Raw genomic sequence first — 16,503 nt, 5'->3', positions numbered from 1 at the left:
TACAGAAAGCCATAAAATAGTCTCTGCTTTTCAACCTAGTCCATGCCAGTCCCCATTATCTCAAAGCTACATTTCTGTCTTCTCACTTCCAGTCTTGTTTCCTCCACAATCACTAGATCCTTCCTCCTGCTTACCACAAACTGTCTGGTCTTTATCTCTTTTGTCCACTGATTCTTCTCCTTGTTCTTACTTCTCTTCCAAGCCTTCTTCATTCTGATAGCAACATTTTGCTTCCAATACAACACAGCACATTAAGCTGCTGCTTCCCATGTCCTGTTAGCAGCAGGAATTATCAGAGAAACTCCTATTTTTGCATCTGGGATCGCCGATGCTCCTCTAAATTTGACCTTCCTGGTACCCAAACTGTAGTGTAATTTAGAGGTGTTACATTTTGGATATTTGAAGTTAAGATTAAAAAATAAGGCTGTAATCTTGTCCAGTATTGCAAAATAGCTTCACAACAAATAGAATGGACAGTAAGTTACAGATACTTTTTGCTTTTATGCTTTTAAACTCGAAGCACATTTTTCCGTACATGCTATTTTAACAGCTTCCATTTCATTAAACACCATTTTTATGCTCAGTAGCCACTACAACATCACTTTTCCGTTTAATGCTTATTTTTAAAAAAGGAACATATTAACAAAACAAGATACATGCATTTTGCTTGAAGTTTGTGAAACCACATGAAATTGCAATGTAAATCATATAAGGAATTATGTGCTAACACATTTTCCATATTAACATCTAAAATGTGATGTTACTTGAATATATACAGAATCCACAAGACAATGTCATGAGGGCACTTGAGCATAACCACATTTCTTTCCCCCTTTTACACTATATTAACATCATTTCTAAAAGCAAATAAACTTTGTTTTAAAACAGTCACTTACGCTAGCATTTGAGGTTTTGGGGAGCTTTCATACCAGGAAACAGATGAAGCTGAGTTGTAGGATGTGCTGCTTGGCTGCTGTGTAATTGCATCAGATTTATTCCTTGAAGAACAGATAACATTGCAAGGAGAGTCTCTCAGAGAAGATGGAAAAGACAGACAACCAGGAGTACAGACGGGAGGCACAGTCATTCCATCTCGCAGACGCCCACTATCAATCCTTTCAGATCTCAGGGCTCTTTCTTCGGCTAAGCCATGGTCCTGGTCAGCACTGGAAGCTCCATCTAATATACCATAGTCTGTTTCTTCATAATACCCATTTTCAATCATTTCTTGATCATCCTCTTCTTCCTCATCTTGTTGGGAAGAGCAAATAATTTGCTTTTCATACATTTCTTTTTGAGGGCTAACAGGATTGCTGTTGTCCATAGGCCAAATATCTGAAATATCTGTGCTGCTTCGAGAGCCAAAATAGTTTTCTACAAACCCTTGCTTTACAATATCAGTACTACTGGTGGGAGAAGGATTATCTGTACCAGTTTCACTTTTAGCTGCTGACAATTCTTCCGCTGTTTCCTTTAGTTCTAAAGGCTCATTATGTTTTCCTTCATTTGTTTTTTCAACCTCATACCCTGCACTTACAGATGAAGAACCTGAAACAACAGATGGCTCACTCAAGCAAGTAATTTCTAAATGCAATTTAACTGTTTCTTCTGTAGTGTTATGATGCCTTTCGAGGTCCTGAGAGCCCTTGCAAGTTGTGCCAAGGTCTGTCTGTGGGCTGTTACTTTTCAAATCAGTAGATGTAACTTCATCTGAAACAACTAAGCCTAAAAGATCTTTTGTTCCTGAGAGAGAGGAATGTATAGATAGAGTTTCGTTATCTGAATGCCCTGAAAACAGAACACACTGTTGCTGCAAACTGGTATTTGATTTTTTAATGTCATTGCATTTTGGCAAGTCAACTGCTCCAAGATCCAATACAGTTTTACTGTCACTTAGCTGGCATTCAGGTACAATAGTTATCTTTGAATTTTCATCAGGTGAGAGTTCATCATCATCTGAAGGCAAAGAATTTATGGATGTCAGGGATGATTGTATTTCACTTACAGCGCTGGTACTCTCAGTACAATGGCTTTCCAATGCATTTTTTATAGCATAGTCTGGTTTTAGCAAAAGCTGAGGAAATAATCTCTCCGTATTATATACACTTTGCCCTTGAACATTTTCAAAAACCTGATCAGGGTTGGGGAGAGTTGCAAAAGAACTTGGTTCACTTTCTATACCAGAATCTGAAAACCTAGAAGAGGCATATGTCACACTAACATCTGGTAATTTAGTCATGTCCCCACTTACAGAAAGTTGACTTTCCTTTGTAGATAAACTAGGCTGATTATTTTTTATTTTTGTCATGACATCACTGGTGTGTCGGAAGTTTTTTTCATGGACGTCTTCCTTTTCAAGCACTGGTTCTACTGAATGCAGTTTATTTCCAGATTCTGAAGCCTGAATATTGGGTGTCTGCAAATTCTCTCCTTGTACTCCATCTTGCGGAAACTCAGACCACGATCCAATATGAACAGTTACTTTCTCCCCTTCATAGGGATTCTTATTACTTGGTTTGACCTCAATTGTCCTGACCCCCGAGGAAGCTGGCTGACCTTCTTCAAGTACACCTCTGGGTTGCAGAGCACTATCTACTTGTATAGTTCCAGGACCTGCCTGGGAGATCGTAAGTCTACCAAAAATAGCCGCGATTTCACAGTGCACGGGGCTACCCTGACTTGGTTGAACACCTTCAGTCTTGGCAGTCTTTTCCTCAGTTCCCGATGACAAACACGTAAATTCTCTTTGACTTATTTGCCTGGTGCAGGTCTTTGTATCACAAGGAAATCCACTTAACGTAGGGTCCAGCCCTTCATTAGCATTATATGAAGGCCTGCCTTCTGAGCTTTTAGAGGCATCTTCCAGTGCTGCACTTTTCAAACATTTGTAGCCTACTAAGACCACAGAGTCCTTAGAGTTCTGTTTCACGACTTTTTTTGTGTTTTCAGGTTTCATTGTTTTCATGAGCTTAGTAACCTTAACTTTAGGTTTATTTGCATCTTCATTTTTCCCTTTCAAAGACTTTGTTAGCATTTTTTCACTTTCTGAATGCCAAAGGTTGGAGGCACCTGCAGGTCTTATTTTCAATTCCGGGCTAGTAAATCCAGCTACAAAACCTTCTTCAGCTTCAAATTTATCCAGTTTATTGGACTCTGACCTTGGAAGATTCTGAACTACCAACCAGGGTACATCCAGATCTTTTACCAAAAAAAAAGTGAGAAAAAAAGGATTGTTTACAACAAGATTATGGAAGTAGCTGAAGCTATAAAACACTGGTAATTACAGAATTTTACACATCCTCAAAACTCAAACTAGAAAAACATTTCCTAGCAAACAAACATACTCCTTCAAAGCCAGCAAGAAACGACAAGAAGAATACTCAGTTTCTACATCACTTTTGCTCTTTTTCTCCAAAAAGAAAACTGCGCTGTGAGGTGTGTTTACCTTCAGTAATTGAATCTAAATACCGATCTTCAAAGATTATAGGCAAGGAGTTCATATCTCCATCTAGTTCACTGCATTCAATAGGGAGGGGTGGAAGAGAACTGCAGAAGGAAGTGTTTTTGATAGCTGCACACATCTGTAGATGACTCTGAGCACTGAAAAAAATGAAGTAGTCCTACATGAAAAAATAGAACTGTTTATTTTTACATTAACAGAAATCAGCAGTAGTTTAATTCCCCTTAGTGGAAGCTTTTCCACTAATTACTTATTTAATAGAAAAATTATTCCATTACTCATTTGAATTGCACTGTCTTAACTTGTATGTTCTTCACTAAAAAACTTCAGATCTCTGTTTAAGAACATTAAGTTTCTTTTGAACTTATGTAAGTATTTTTGCAAGACAGTACTTCTACACAATGTTAACTACAGAATAACTACGTGCTAAATGTTATGCACTTCGAAAGGCTACTCACTGTAGTTCTTGATAGGCAAGGGCAGCTTGCCTAGGATGCTCAAGACAAAAGAATGCTTCTGCAAATCTGCGCACCTGCAAGATCCAAATAATGTTAGAGCTAATTGTGTATTACACACAAGTTCTGAAAATTCACCAGGATTACTACGCTGCAATGCTATTAACTTGGATTGAATTATATAGTAATAATAATTGAATTATATACATAGTTTTTGGTGGTGATGGTTTGTTTTTTCAATGTTCAGTCTGGGCAAAAAGGGAAGAGGATACCATACGCAAGACTTGAAAGTGAAATGAGGATTTTAACTTGTGCACTAGATGACTGAGGGGAATTATATTAGACTCAACTGCCTGCTGAAAACTTGATTACCAAGAAATGAATCATCTAAACCAGGCCCACATGAAATAAAAACATACAAAAAATATTAGAAATTTCAGAAGAGGAAAGGAAGTAACTGTTTGACGGACACTTCTGAATGGGCTTGAGGATTACCTTTGGAAGCAGAAACCCATTACATGCGCTTGAGATGTATGTTTCAAACATTTCACGAATACCCTCTAGCTCACAACTAAAACATTGTGCAAAAAAACCTTTTGTTTGTAAAGATTTCAGCTGTGATTGATAAATAACAGAATGTATGCTAATCATAGGCACTGTATTCAAGACTTAATTGTATGCCTGAAGTTAATAAACCATGCAATATTAAAATGTTTTTTTGTAACGTATGGAAGCCTACTTCTTTATCATCAGGTATTTATTTTCCCAAGGTACTCTGGGCCTTCCTCTTGCTTTATCTAATTTCCCAGACAGTGACTATGAGAGTTTCATGTTCTGTAATTTCCACCTTTTCCTTTTTTTTCCCCTCCCCTTCATAACATAAGAAAAGCTGGTTAAAAAACTGCTCTGAGGTGCTTAAAAACAAACAAAATCAACTCAAACACACAAACAAACAAAACAACACAAAAACCTCACACAAACATTAAAACCCCCTATCTCTAACCTGTATTAGAGGCTGAAAGTCCTTCTGTCCCAACCTCTCAAAATTCTATTTACTTTTTATATGAAATAAATCTCTGTGATATATCACCTATGAATAGTCATAGAAAATGTTTTGAAGCAACAGAAAGCACTACACTGTATACTGCCTTGTAAATGCAACTTCCACTCTCAGTAGTGACCAGACACACACACACAGCCTACCTCCTCTCCTTCAGAAATGGCACTCTGAGTTTATGCACACACATGCTGCTTAAGAACCAAGTGTTCCTAACTATTCCCCTGTGCTTTCCCAGATCCTTTTCTAAACAGAGGTCTACCTTGCAAATATGTCATTTTGTCAGGGCTAATCCTCAGCCTTTGCCCCAGAAAGGTACAACATTGTTTTATTATTTAAAAACTAGATGTTAGAGCAACTGATTATTAAGGCTGGACTGGTTATCATTCTAAACTGAGCAATCTAAAAATTAATTACAGATCCTAATTGATCACGTAATACAAAGTAAGACAATAACAAGAGTATTTCCCAATTAGATGTCTGTGATTTGAGCCAAGAAAAGGGCATATAGCTGTTTCCCAGTAGGGGAGCAAAGTGCTTTTGGTTTTGGATGCAAGCAATCACTTTACCACCGACCAAAACCTGGCTTACACGGAGAACAGATCTTTATAATTCTGCCAATACCTCAAACAGAAAATTAAGGCTTTTTTATTTGCAGTAAACCCCATTTGTAATTGCTTAATTAATTCCAGTGCTTTTGAAGAAAATCTGATTCTCAGCTCTGACAGCGCTTAGTTTAACAGCAACAGTAGAAAACTAGTTGGATGCAAGCTCCAAAATTGCTCCAAATGCCCAGATAATCAGTATTAAAGAAACAAAACAAACAAACAAAAAAACCCTCACAACAGTAGTTTATTATGTTTAATCAGCATGTACCTTATGGAGGGACTGAGACGTTTGCTAGGACACTGTTACGCAGGCTCTGCAGCAGCAGAGAGCCCACCAGCTGGCAGTGGTGACTCAAATGCTACCAACGTGAGCTGACTCCGCAACGGCTTTGCAGGAGGAAATTGTAGGCACTACTCCTAGTCCCTACAGGCTTCCTCAAATTATGCACTCGATGGTCCTCCCAACGTAAGCAGAAGAAAAATTGGATAGAAGAACTGCTGTGGAGTACATACTGAGTCCCTGGCACACCGATGAGTAGCAGCACTCAGATCTTGGTTCTCAGTTCTCCTATTTTAGGACTAATCAAACTGTAAGAAATCATTTTGGAATAACGTGTTCAGACCTACCAGAAGATGTCACTATGAAACAGTGTGTGCAAACTTTGTGTAATATAAAATATCTTAATCAGTTTTTTTTTTTCAATGTAGTTGCAAACCTTGTTAGTGGGCTATTGTAGTTGATGGATGTTCTAATATGAATTTTTCCTGCTTTTTATGTAGCAATTAAAATCTGGTATAGTGTTTTACAGAGATGTACTCAAATAAGATACTGCATTTCATTATGACCTTATTTTCCCACAATACTCCAGCAAAAGCACCTATGCACAGAGGGGGAAAACTATTTGACCAAATACAGATGACAGGCATTTCTAGGGGATATTTTACTTAAAACATCTAAACCAGTCAGATGGATGAGTCCCTAAAAGCGTTCATCTGTCTTAGATTAATATAAAACTTTCCCAGGGAGAAATTTCCAGTGGAGAGTACAGTCTACAAATACTGCAAGATGAAAAGGTAAATTTAGAAAAGATTTAGAATCCAATATAGACCAGATGAGAACATCAATTTCTAAAATAAAAGGACAGAATTTTGTATAGTGCAAAAATCTTATTTCGGAAAAGACAGATATGCTCTCAAGAGAGTAATTATAATTAGTAGGTCATCTCTCAAATTCCACCTACATTCACTAACCAGAAAGTCTACATCATTTAACATGCAGATAATGCCTCTAGTGAAACATGATCATTCCAGGTTTCCCCAAAGTTTATATAAAGGTTTATAGTCTCAAGCCTATTAATGCAAATTGCAAAATGTTATGGCAAGCCCTCAAAAACAGTATCCAGAATCAGTAATGCTCTTAAAAATATCACGGCTCAAATTTACCGTCCCTTTTTAATTTTAAGGTTTACTGAAGTTCTGCAGTGCTGAATCCTGCTCGACTGGCAGTATGTTTTCTTATATATATTTAATTGCACATATTTGCAAATTGTTTGTACCAGCTCTTCACATCTTGGGAGTACAGGAAACCAGTGTGGTATCTGCAAATTAGTGTTTGTAAAATTAAGTATGATCACATTGCTGGTTCTATGTAAATTGGCTCAGGTAAAATTTCCTTCTCAATGCTGTATTATTCAATTCGTGCCAGACAGCAGCCTTGGAGACAGCCTCCTTGCTCTTCGTTATCAGGCCCTAAATAAAAAGGTAAGTTTAAGATTACCTGTGTCCTGCATCTCTTTTTCAGACTTTGATGTTTGGATAGATACTGTAGTATCCAGTAACTGCAGAACTCAGTAAGAAATAGCAACTGGCCACTTCTTTCAAAAATAAAATAAGCTTTATATATATATTTAATAAAAAATAAGAACATTTTCAGTAATAACAAGGGTCAGCTCTGAGTTCAACCCTGAAAACTCAAAGGTTTTAGAGACAAAGTATCACCCAGTAGCAAGCTACATGGAAGACTATGCAACCATCTTCAGCTCCCCACCACTATGCTGCAAATGTAGCTTAATACCTAAAGAAAAGAATATTTCTGCTGCATTTATTAAAGAAAAACGTTATTTTTTCTTTTATTAAGAAGCAAAATTTGCATGTGATGTGATGCTTGAAACAAGATTATTTATGCAGGGTGACATCTAAGAGGAGAAGTGGGCATAAAAACAATTGGAGGAGAAAAATGCAGGTACGAAAGCAAGTGACACGTTACATAGAATCACAAACTGGCTTTGGTTTGAAGGGACCTTAAGGACCACCCAGTTCCAGCTCCCTGCCATGGGCAGGGACACCTCCCACCAGACCAGGCTGCCCAAAGCCCCATCCAGCCTGGCCTTGAACACCTCCAGGGATGGGGCATCCACTGCTTCTCTGGGAAACCTGTGCCAGGGCCTCACCATCCTCTGCGTGAAGACTTTCCACCTAACAACTAATCTAAACCTCCACTCTTTTAGTTTAAAGCTATTCCCCCCTTGTCCTGTCATTATCTGACTGAGCGAAAAGTTGTTCCCCCTCTTTTTTGTAAGCCCCCTTTAAGTATTGAAAAGCTGCCATGAGGCCTCCCTGGAGCCATCTTTTCTCCAAGCTAAACATCCCCAGCTCTCTCAGCCTTTCTTCAGTGCTCCAGCCCTCTGATCAAATTTGTGGCCCTCCTCTGGACCTGCTCTAACAGCCCCACATCCTTCTTTCAGCCTCATATCCAGGCCCCAGCCCTGGATGCAGCACTCCAGGTGGGGCGTCACAAGGCAGAGCAGAGGGGCACAATCCCCTCCCTCCCCTGCTGGCCACCCCTCTGTTGGGGCAGCCCAGGACGCAGTTGGCCTTCTGGGCTGCAAGCACACATGGTTGGCTCAGTCAGGCTTTTTGTCCACCAGAACCCACAAGTACTTCTCTGCAGGGCTGCTCTCAATGAGTTCTTCTCCCATCCTGTCCTCATGTCTGGGATTGCCCCGTCCCAGGTGCAGCACCTTGCACTTGGACTTGTTGAACCTCATTAGGTTCACGTGGGCCCACTTCTCCAGCCTGTCCAGACCCCTTTGGATGGCATCCCTTCCTTCTCTTGTATCAACTGCACCACTCAGCTTGGTGTCATCTTCAAACTTGCTGAGGGTGCACTTGATCCCACTGTCTATGTCATTGGTAAAGGTATTAATCAGCCCCAAACAGACCCCTGAGGGACACCGCTCGTCACTGGCCTCCACCTGGACACTGAGCCATTGACCACCACTCTCTGGGTGCAGCCTTCAAGCCAATTCCTTATCCAGTGAACGGTCCACCCTTTGAATCCATCCCTCTCCAAGTTGGAGATCAAGATGTAATGTGGGACCGTGGATTGATCAGGCATGATTCCAACAAATCAGGAATCAGAAGGAAGGGGGAGGAAGGGAACTCCTCTTCAGCTTCTGTGATGCTTTCCAGTTTTCACAAAAATATTTTTAATACACACAGTATCTCAATTCATCTCAAAAATACTTTGATTTATATTCCCTAGAAGAACTGCAGTAAAATTCAGTTCTTAAATTATTTGAGAGCTAGAGAAAATGACATAAATCAGAGACTTTAAGAACCACATTTAAGAAGCTAAGGACATATCATTACTAGCATACACATATATTTAACAATGGTCCAATTAAAATAAAAATATTAATACTTTTGGCTCTACTCAAGGTATACTTGTACAAACACTACCTTAGCAGCAGTTGAATGCAAATGCAGGTTAATTGAAACAATATTCTCATCTTATAGCTTTCACCCCAGTTGAAGGATTCCAGAATTTGTATGAAAAGCACAAAGGCAAGTAAGATTCATAGATAGCCAGTAAATTGATCACACCTTGCTACTGCTAGCATAGTCACTCTAACAAATAAGTCTTGCACTCTTGCTGAAAGATCCAACTTCTCAGAATAGGCTATTTGCACAACCACAACTCCCTCACTGAACAGTGTGATTTTTCAAGGGTTTACGTAAGACCCCAATCCAAGTATCCCTCATAATCAGTTTCCCCTACAGAATCAAAACAGGAAGGCTTCTGGTGCAAGTGATAGAAATGCCGGTTAAACAAATCAAGTCTCTGCAAACTAAAACTTTAAAAATGACTTTATTTTGGATTGTCATTATTACAAATCATTGATACCATGTACTCTCACTAACCAGACCTACGAATGAACTCTCTGCAAATGGTTTTACAACAAGAGCCTCCAGATAAACTCTTAAAATGACTTCTTATATGTACGTGATACATGTATGGATTATGATGTCAGACAGTAAAGATGTGACGCTAGCTAAATATCAAGTTGTGTGATTGGGAAACAAGGGTGGTGGGAAGTGTTGTTTGTTTTAATGAATTTTACTCCCTGAAAAATTTTAAATGTTTTGTTTCTTCAAATCCTTGACCACGAAAGAGGGGAGGAAAAGATATATTTATGAGAAGGTAAGGGCAAAGGTTTAGCTCATACTTGAAAATATTTCACTATGTTTTGCATGTAGAAAGCAGCAACTGTATATACACATCACCAGATCTACTGCGCGTAATTACCATGCATCAATTTTTATACATACACACACATAAATGCCAAATCCTGTCTGGATTGTCTCTTCTTTTTTGAAATCTCACTTCAGAACCCTTTCAAAGCTTAGGAACGTTATCAGTTCTCAATTCAGAAGAAAAATACGTTTCATTTTATGATGTAATCTGGCAGCCTAACTGCAGTAGGGAAGGAAAATGAGTGGGCACTAGACATTGCTCCTGCAGAAAAATACATCATTCTACACAAACACATCTCCCACAGACTGCAATTTGCCTTCTGAAATGCGTTTCTTATTCAAACAATCAGTGAATAAACATAAACAATGTACTTTACGTGTATTTTATATGTATGTACTTTATATATATTCCAAGAATAAGCTCTAACAACATTATATACAAACTAATCAATGCAACGCAACAGCTCCCTTTGTGATTCCAACTACCTTTCCCTAATAAAACCTGAAAAAATACAATTTGGAGTGTCATTTCCATTACAATGTGTCCCAGCAAGAGTATGAACATCCCATTTATAACACCAGAGTTAATACTTACTCTTAATGTGTGATGCTCTTGTGCAAGCAATGCTGTGACCTCCTCTTGTAAAGTAATGACCTCCAGAAATTGCCCCCAGAGAGCCATTAGAAGTGAGCAAAGCTGAGCAAGATTCATATTTATAAGTTCTGCCAGTTCATCGGGGTTTTCCATTTTCTGAAGCATGGAAGAAAGATTTACATGATTACTACACCACAATGAACAGACAAAAATCAAAAGAAGTGTATTTCATCTTAGTAAGAAATTTAATTTTAAAAGTAACTTCCAAATGAGAACTGTTTTGTCAAAGTATTAGAATTGAATTAACTTATATTACAACACTACCAACTTGTTTTATTAGTATTTTAAATATTATCTAGATGTCTATTAGCATTAGGACTCATGATCTTAAATTGAGGCAACAAACCCATTAATAGCAACCATAACTATGAGTTGCAACTGTTTGATTTTCTAACATGCAAAAATATAGTGCCTGAAAGGAATCAGAATTAGAAAACAGAAAATTGATTCTAGGTATATTAGTCCAAATTTGATACAATCCTAAGAAATTAATGAAGACATTTCCACTTTGGAACATTAACAACTTACAATAATGCTTATATGGCACTATATGCCTACATACACTTTAAACATGTTCAGGAATCAATGTTATACTATTTGATAGTTACAGAATAGGTTTCCTAGAAAGAGGTCATACAAATTCAGTGCAAAACAAGTTTTTCTTTCTGAGAGTGTACTGTAATCCTGTGATCCAGTTCCATACAAGTCAACTGTAAATTGTTAGGCTTATATTCCCTACTATTTTAGAAAAAAATCTAGCTTTTCCGAAACTAATTGGAGACAGATAAGGCATTGAGGCAAGGGGTTTAAAAAGTAAGTATAGTAAAGATCCAACACCAGCAGTATTAAAGGGGAAGCGTAAAAAAGGATTACAAATACTGAAACACCAACTTAGGAGGCAAGAGTAGAAATAAGAGGAACTTTTGAAGAGAACTGCATAAAAGAACAGAAAGGAGAAAATGGAAAAAAACAAATATAGTTTAGCAAGCTAAGGGAAAAACTAGCAAAAAAAAATCTTAAGTACTAGAAAATACATAGAAACTACACAAATGTAAAAAAAAAAAAAGCCTTTCTAGTTTATAAAGTAAGATTATCAGTTGCTCACAGAAAGCTAACTGTGTTGGCTTTCTTTGTCTCCAGTTATACAAATAGCATCCTTTCAACATCAGTATTACATTTCCTTGCAATTGTGCTACTACTTTTGAAAGTATGAATGAAAGTTAAGTCTACTACAAAAGCTGGGTAGCTAGCCCACTCAGCAACAAAGCATGGACTATCCTGCATAAAAGTCTTCAAACTTCTGCTTTAAATTTGTCTGTGATAAGGAAATCAGCTCTTCAGCTAATTCTGTCTGGTGCACATGAAAGAGTTGAGAAGACAAATCTAAGTAATCTATAGTGGACAGTATTTCCTTGAGAATGCATAGAAAACAAAAGGAGACAGCCTCAGGCCAAGTCCTTCTGGATGAGGGTAAGCCTTGGAGAATCTGCTTTTGTAAAACTTATTACTCATGCTCCATCTTGTAACTATTATTTGGTATCTTCAAAAAGAAGGGATTCAAATAATGAACACATAAAATTCAAAATATGATTTTAATACAAGTAATCCATCTTTCTATAATCTTCAGTTTTATGATCTTTAACAGTTACCATGGCTACTACTGCCATGCTGAGCCACCAGATCAGTAGGTAAGTTTTTGAGTCAGCTGAGCAACTACTCTTTGAAAGAACAGTCAAAAGAAACAGTGGCAAAAAAAAAATAAAATACAGGATGTTATCACCTAAACAGTTTATTCCCAAGTACCATGTAAAATCAGCATACTCTACTTTTATAGTTACTTCACTTATTCAACGAATGTAAAGTAGTACCTTTACTTCTTCACACAATTCTGTAAGACGAACTTCTACATCTATGTTTTCTGGAAAGATGAGAGTATATAACTATGAGAAAAATACTTCCCAAGTTGCATAGTAAAACCTATTATCTCACAAAACAATTTAAAAACATTAAAAAGGAAAGAGACTATCAATTAAAACTTAATGTCACATTGAATGTCATAATCAACTTTAAATCGAGTAAATGATAAAATAATTTCTTACTAATGTCTGAAATTGAGGACAGAACATGATCAATAAAAAATGGTTTGCAGCCAGGTATCATGAAGACTTATCATGAGACCTCATCAAGGATACAATTTTTTTTATTCCAAGTTACACTTGCAAGCACTGTACTGTAGATTATATAGTTTGCACGTTACCAGAACTGCTCAGCTATTCAGCAGCAATATCATCACTCAAAACCAAGGTAACCCAATTCATCTTCTACCTCAGATTTTCCAGACATTTGTTAACGCAGCACCGTTTTTCTACAGGTATATTATTTAACTGATTTGTAAGCTACATAAATAAAAATAGATTCTTGTCTGATGAGTCATAGTTTGGTCAGATAAAGCTGTTCTTTAATTAATCTTTCTCTCAATAGCTCAATGTCAAGAATAACTCAGTCTTCCATGCTATGGCAACTTAAATTGGATCAGAACCTCAAATGTCTTTATTCCTTCATGTAAGATACTGTTCCTTATTAATCATTCCTTTTCTACTCAAGCAAATCCAATCAATTAAATAATAACATTGTACCACAATAAGATTTCCTTCTACATCTGAGGTACCAGTAACAAGGGAGTAATTTACAAACCTAAAATTATTTCTGGCAAATATTTAAGTTATTTTTCAGAAAACAGTATTAAGGGCAAAAAAACAGTTTTACTTAAAAACGTACACCAAAAAAACATGCTTCCAAACACAATAATATGTTTAGGATATGGATAATGAACGTAGTCTTGTAGAACAGCAATAGCTTGCTTATTCATCTGGTCTTTGAATGATACCATCTGGATTTGCTGAGTATATATTGATTTTCAAATAATTGTAATGCCTTATGTCTAGGTTTAAACTCAATGACAAATTAACTCACACAACTCAAAGTTCTGAGGAAATACGCAATATAGAAACATATGAAGTTCTCAGAAACAAGTTTAGAAATGTTTTTGAAATAAACTACTTGCACCTGTTAACTAGACAGCACTTGATAATTGCTCTGAAAATATTTGAAAACATTTTATATACACGTTATATACATCTTTTGGAGTGTTTGTGGCCACACGGATTTTGTCATAAGTGAAAAAATTAGATGGTTCTCTTTTGAGACCATCTAATACTGAGTAGTCATCTTGTTTGCCACACTGTGATTGAGCGTAGGTCTGATACAATAGGTAAAGCTGACTTCTGAAGTCATTTCTGAAAATCCCAAATTACAATGCTATCAAAAAACCTACAATATCAAAAATAAACAACAACAAAAAAAATCCACTAGACAATACAAGACTAAACAAAATTAACTGTTTTATAGCAGCATTGTTCATACATCTAATGAAATTTTACTGGCTCAGCTAAAATAGTTTTGACTTATTTTTTAAACAAAAATGCAGTTATTCATGATTAAGTTGGTGTCCTACTATGAGGCTAAGCTGCCATTTTATTCTTCTCTCATCATAAACTGCCTTGTGCTTAAACAGCACTGTACTTTTCCAACATCAAACCAACAGTGACTCTCTCCAAAGAGAAGGCTGTCCATTTAGATGTGGACAAATGCACCCTAAGCTTTAAGAACGTCTTGTGTAGTGTTTGGAAGAATCAAACCTTGAGATACCAAAAGTAATCTGAACGATTTCACAGGAAGAATAACTACTAGCCTTTAATTACTAAAAACAAACAAAAACAAAAACTAAGTCTGTAATGAACTAAATAAAATGAATTATAAAGAAATAAAAATAATTTTAGCTATTTTATTTAAATGGTGACAACTGACTGAACTCTTCAATCATTTTTTTATTAAAATAGAACAACACTAAAACAAAGCATAATATTTTATTTTATTACCTATGCTCAGCCTAAAAATAAGTAGTTCAATTCTACAGACTTCACCAGAGTTCAACATACTCTCACTGTGGCTAAACAGTGAAATAGCGTTCCTGTTTACAAAATAATATGTTTTATATTATTAATAAAAATCTGAGGGGTTATATCACCTGCTTTGAAAACATACCTAGGTAGGCGTCTCTCTGGGTTCGTGGAAATTTTCTTCTGAGAAGGCGTTCATAAAGGACCTGCATGCTGGCCTTGGCTAGTTATAGGGATTGCACACACATGACTAGTTACTACACTCCTTTTTCATCTTTGATTTATTATTTGCCTTAAAGTTAGTAAAAAAGCTTATTGCTAGCCTAGCAATTAGTGCAGTTAGATCAGTACATGAAAGCATATAATTTTGGTGTAATTTCTCGATTAGATATCACTCATGATATACATTATGCTAACATTCTTTTATTTTCTGAAACCAGCAATACTTAAATGGTCAGTTACAGTTATTGAGTCCAACAGTTGTCTCCACATGCTTCTGCAAAATCAGTCTTTTTAAAAAAATTATATGAGAGAGCAACAGCAAAGCAAACAGAAGAAACAAAAATTAGGGAGGTTATAATTTAATTGGAAATTAAAAAGTGACGATTTGAGATTTAAACGGGACTTGAGATTCTCTTCTCCAAAGGTCATTTAAATTTAACATATAAAATCTCAACCAAAAACCAGTTCATTTACTGTAACGATTAAAAATAAATGCAAGAGACAGTTTTGTTCTTTGTGAAGTCCAGAGAGCTTCATTTTTTTTTATAGACATCACAGAAACATGGCTTTTTGTTCCTTTTTAAATTATTATTATTAACTGTTGATAGATTTTAGAGAAATTAGTGTTAATGATAAGCACTGGTTATTTTACAAGAGCAAAGAGTGAGTAGTAATAGCATAATTAGTATTTACATTATTAGTTCTTTTTGTTATATCAATTTCCCCAATCAAAGTATATACAAAATAACTGCAATAAATGAAAAAAAAAAAGATTCAGAAATAAGAAAATAATTATAGCAGAAACTTAAGAATTAAAACAAAAAGCAAAATACCATAACAACACAGGAAACAAACCATGAGCAGAATATATACAATGTATGTTAAATGTAAGTACTGATTTTCTTTTAATGTATTTATTTTGAGTGTTTCTTTTCAAGCTTGCATTTCCTTAAGGTAAGCTAAGTCACCCAGAGAAATGACTAAAGGTCCGATCCAACTACCACTGAAGTTTTGTTTTGTTTTTTTGTGACGTCAATGAAGACTAAATACCTCCTCACTATGCAATTTGATTGTCAGCTTCTTTCTATTACACGTATTTTGTAAGAACGTTTTAGGGGAATTTAAGGTCCTACCTGAAACATTTAAATATCAAGACACAATCTTAGCCTATCTTTACAATAACAATAGTGCCAACAGATTCTATTTGGCAAAAAGTGCATTTTGTCCTTACAAGGCAGACGAAGAGTTGAGTCATTCATATAATAGGGTGTTTCCCTCCATACCAAGATTAAGATAACTGACACAGAAATACTCTGTACTGTAACTGTAGCAGTACTTCTGTTTCTACAAAGAAAACCCTCAGTTTCTGGTATTTTTCTATGCACAGATTTTTAACACACTTGTTTCCTTTTTGTTCTTGAGTTATTAAATTCCAGCTCAGTTTGAATAAAAAGATTTTAGATAGACAAGATGTATGAAATCAAAGCCAGTTTAGCCTAGGAAAGGGATTATTTTGAATAAACATCAAAGGGAAAGTGATATATTTTATTA

General features: G+C 36.3%; 1 protein-coding gene across 7 annotated transcripts in view; it reads right to left on the bottom strand.

Moving 5' to 3' along the window:
- Window positions 1-16,503, bottom strand: part of FAM135A (family with sequence similarity 135 member A) — an 82,280-nt gene that overhangs the window by 23,535 nt on the left and 42,242 nt on the right. For 5 of the 7 annotated variants that reach the window (XM_040553522.1, XM_040553523.1, XM_040553525.1 and 2 more), the window contains 6 exons: window positions 14,876-14,953; window positions 12,640-12,689; window positions 10,712-10,867; window positions 3,919-3,992; window positions 3,446-3,600; window positions 897-3,198 (listed from right to left, as the gene is read on the bottom strand). In XM_040553522.1, the coding sequence (XP_040409456.1) occupies window positions 897-3,198; window positions 3,446-3,600; window positions 3,919-3,992; window positions 10,712-10,867; window positions 12,640-12,689; window positions 14,876-14,953 (2,815 nt within the window). The remainder of the gene's footprint in view (window positions 1-896; window positions 3,199-3,445; window positions 3,601-3,918; window positions 3,993-10,711; window positions 10,868-12,639; window positions 12,690-14,875; window positions 14,954-16,503) is intronic. The other 2 variants (XM_040553521.1, XM_040553524.1) reach the window with 2 other exon arrangements.

This window comes from Cygnus olor, chromosome 3 (genome assembly GCF_009769625.2).
Source record: "Cygnus olor isolate bCygOlo1 chromosome 3, bCygOlo1.pri.v2, whole genome shotgun sequence".
Lineage (NCBI taxonomy): Eukaryota > Metazoa > Chordata > Aves > Anseriformes > Anatidae > Cygnus > Cygnus olor.
This window is presented reverse-complemented; position numbering and strand designations above follow the sequence as displayed.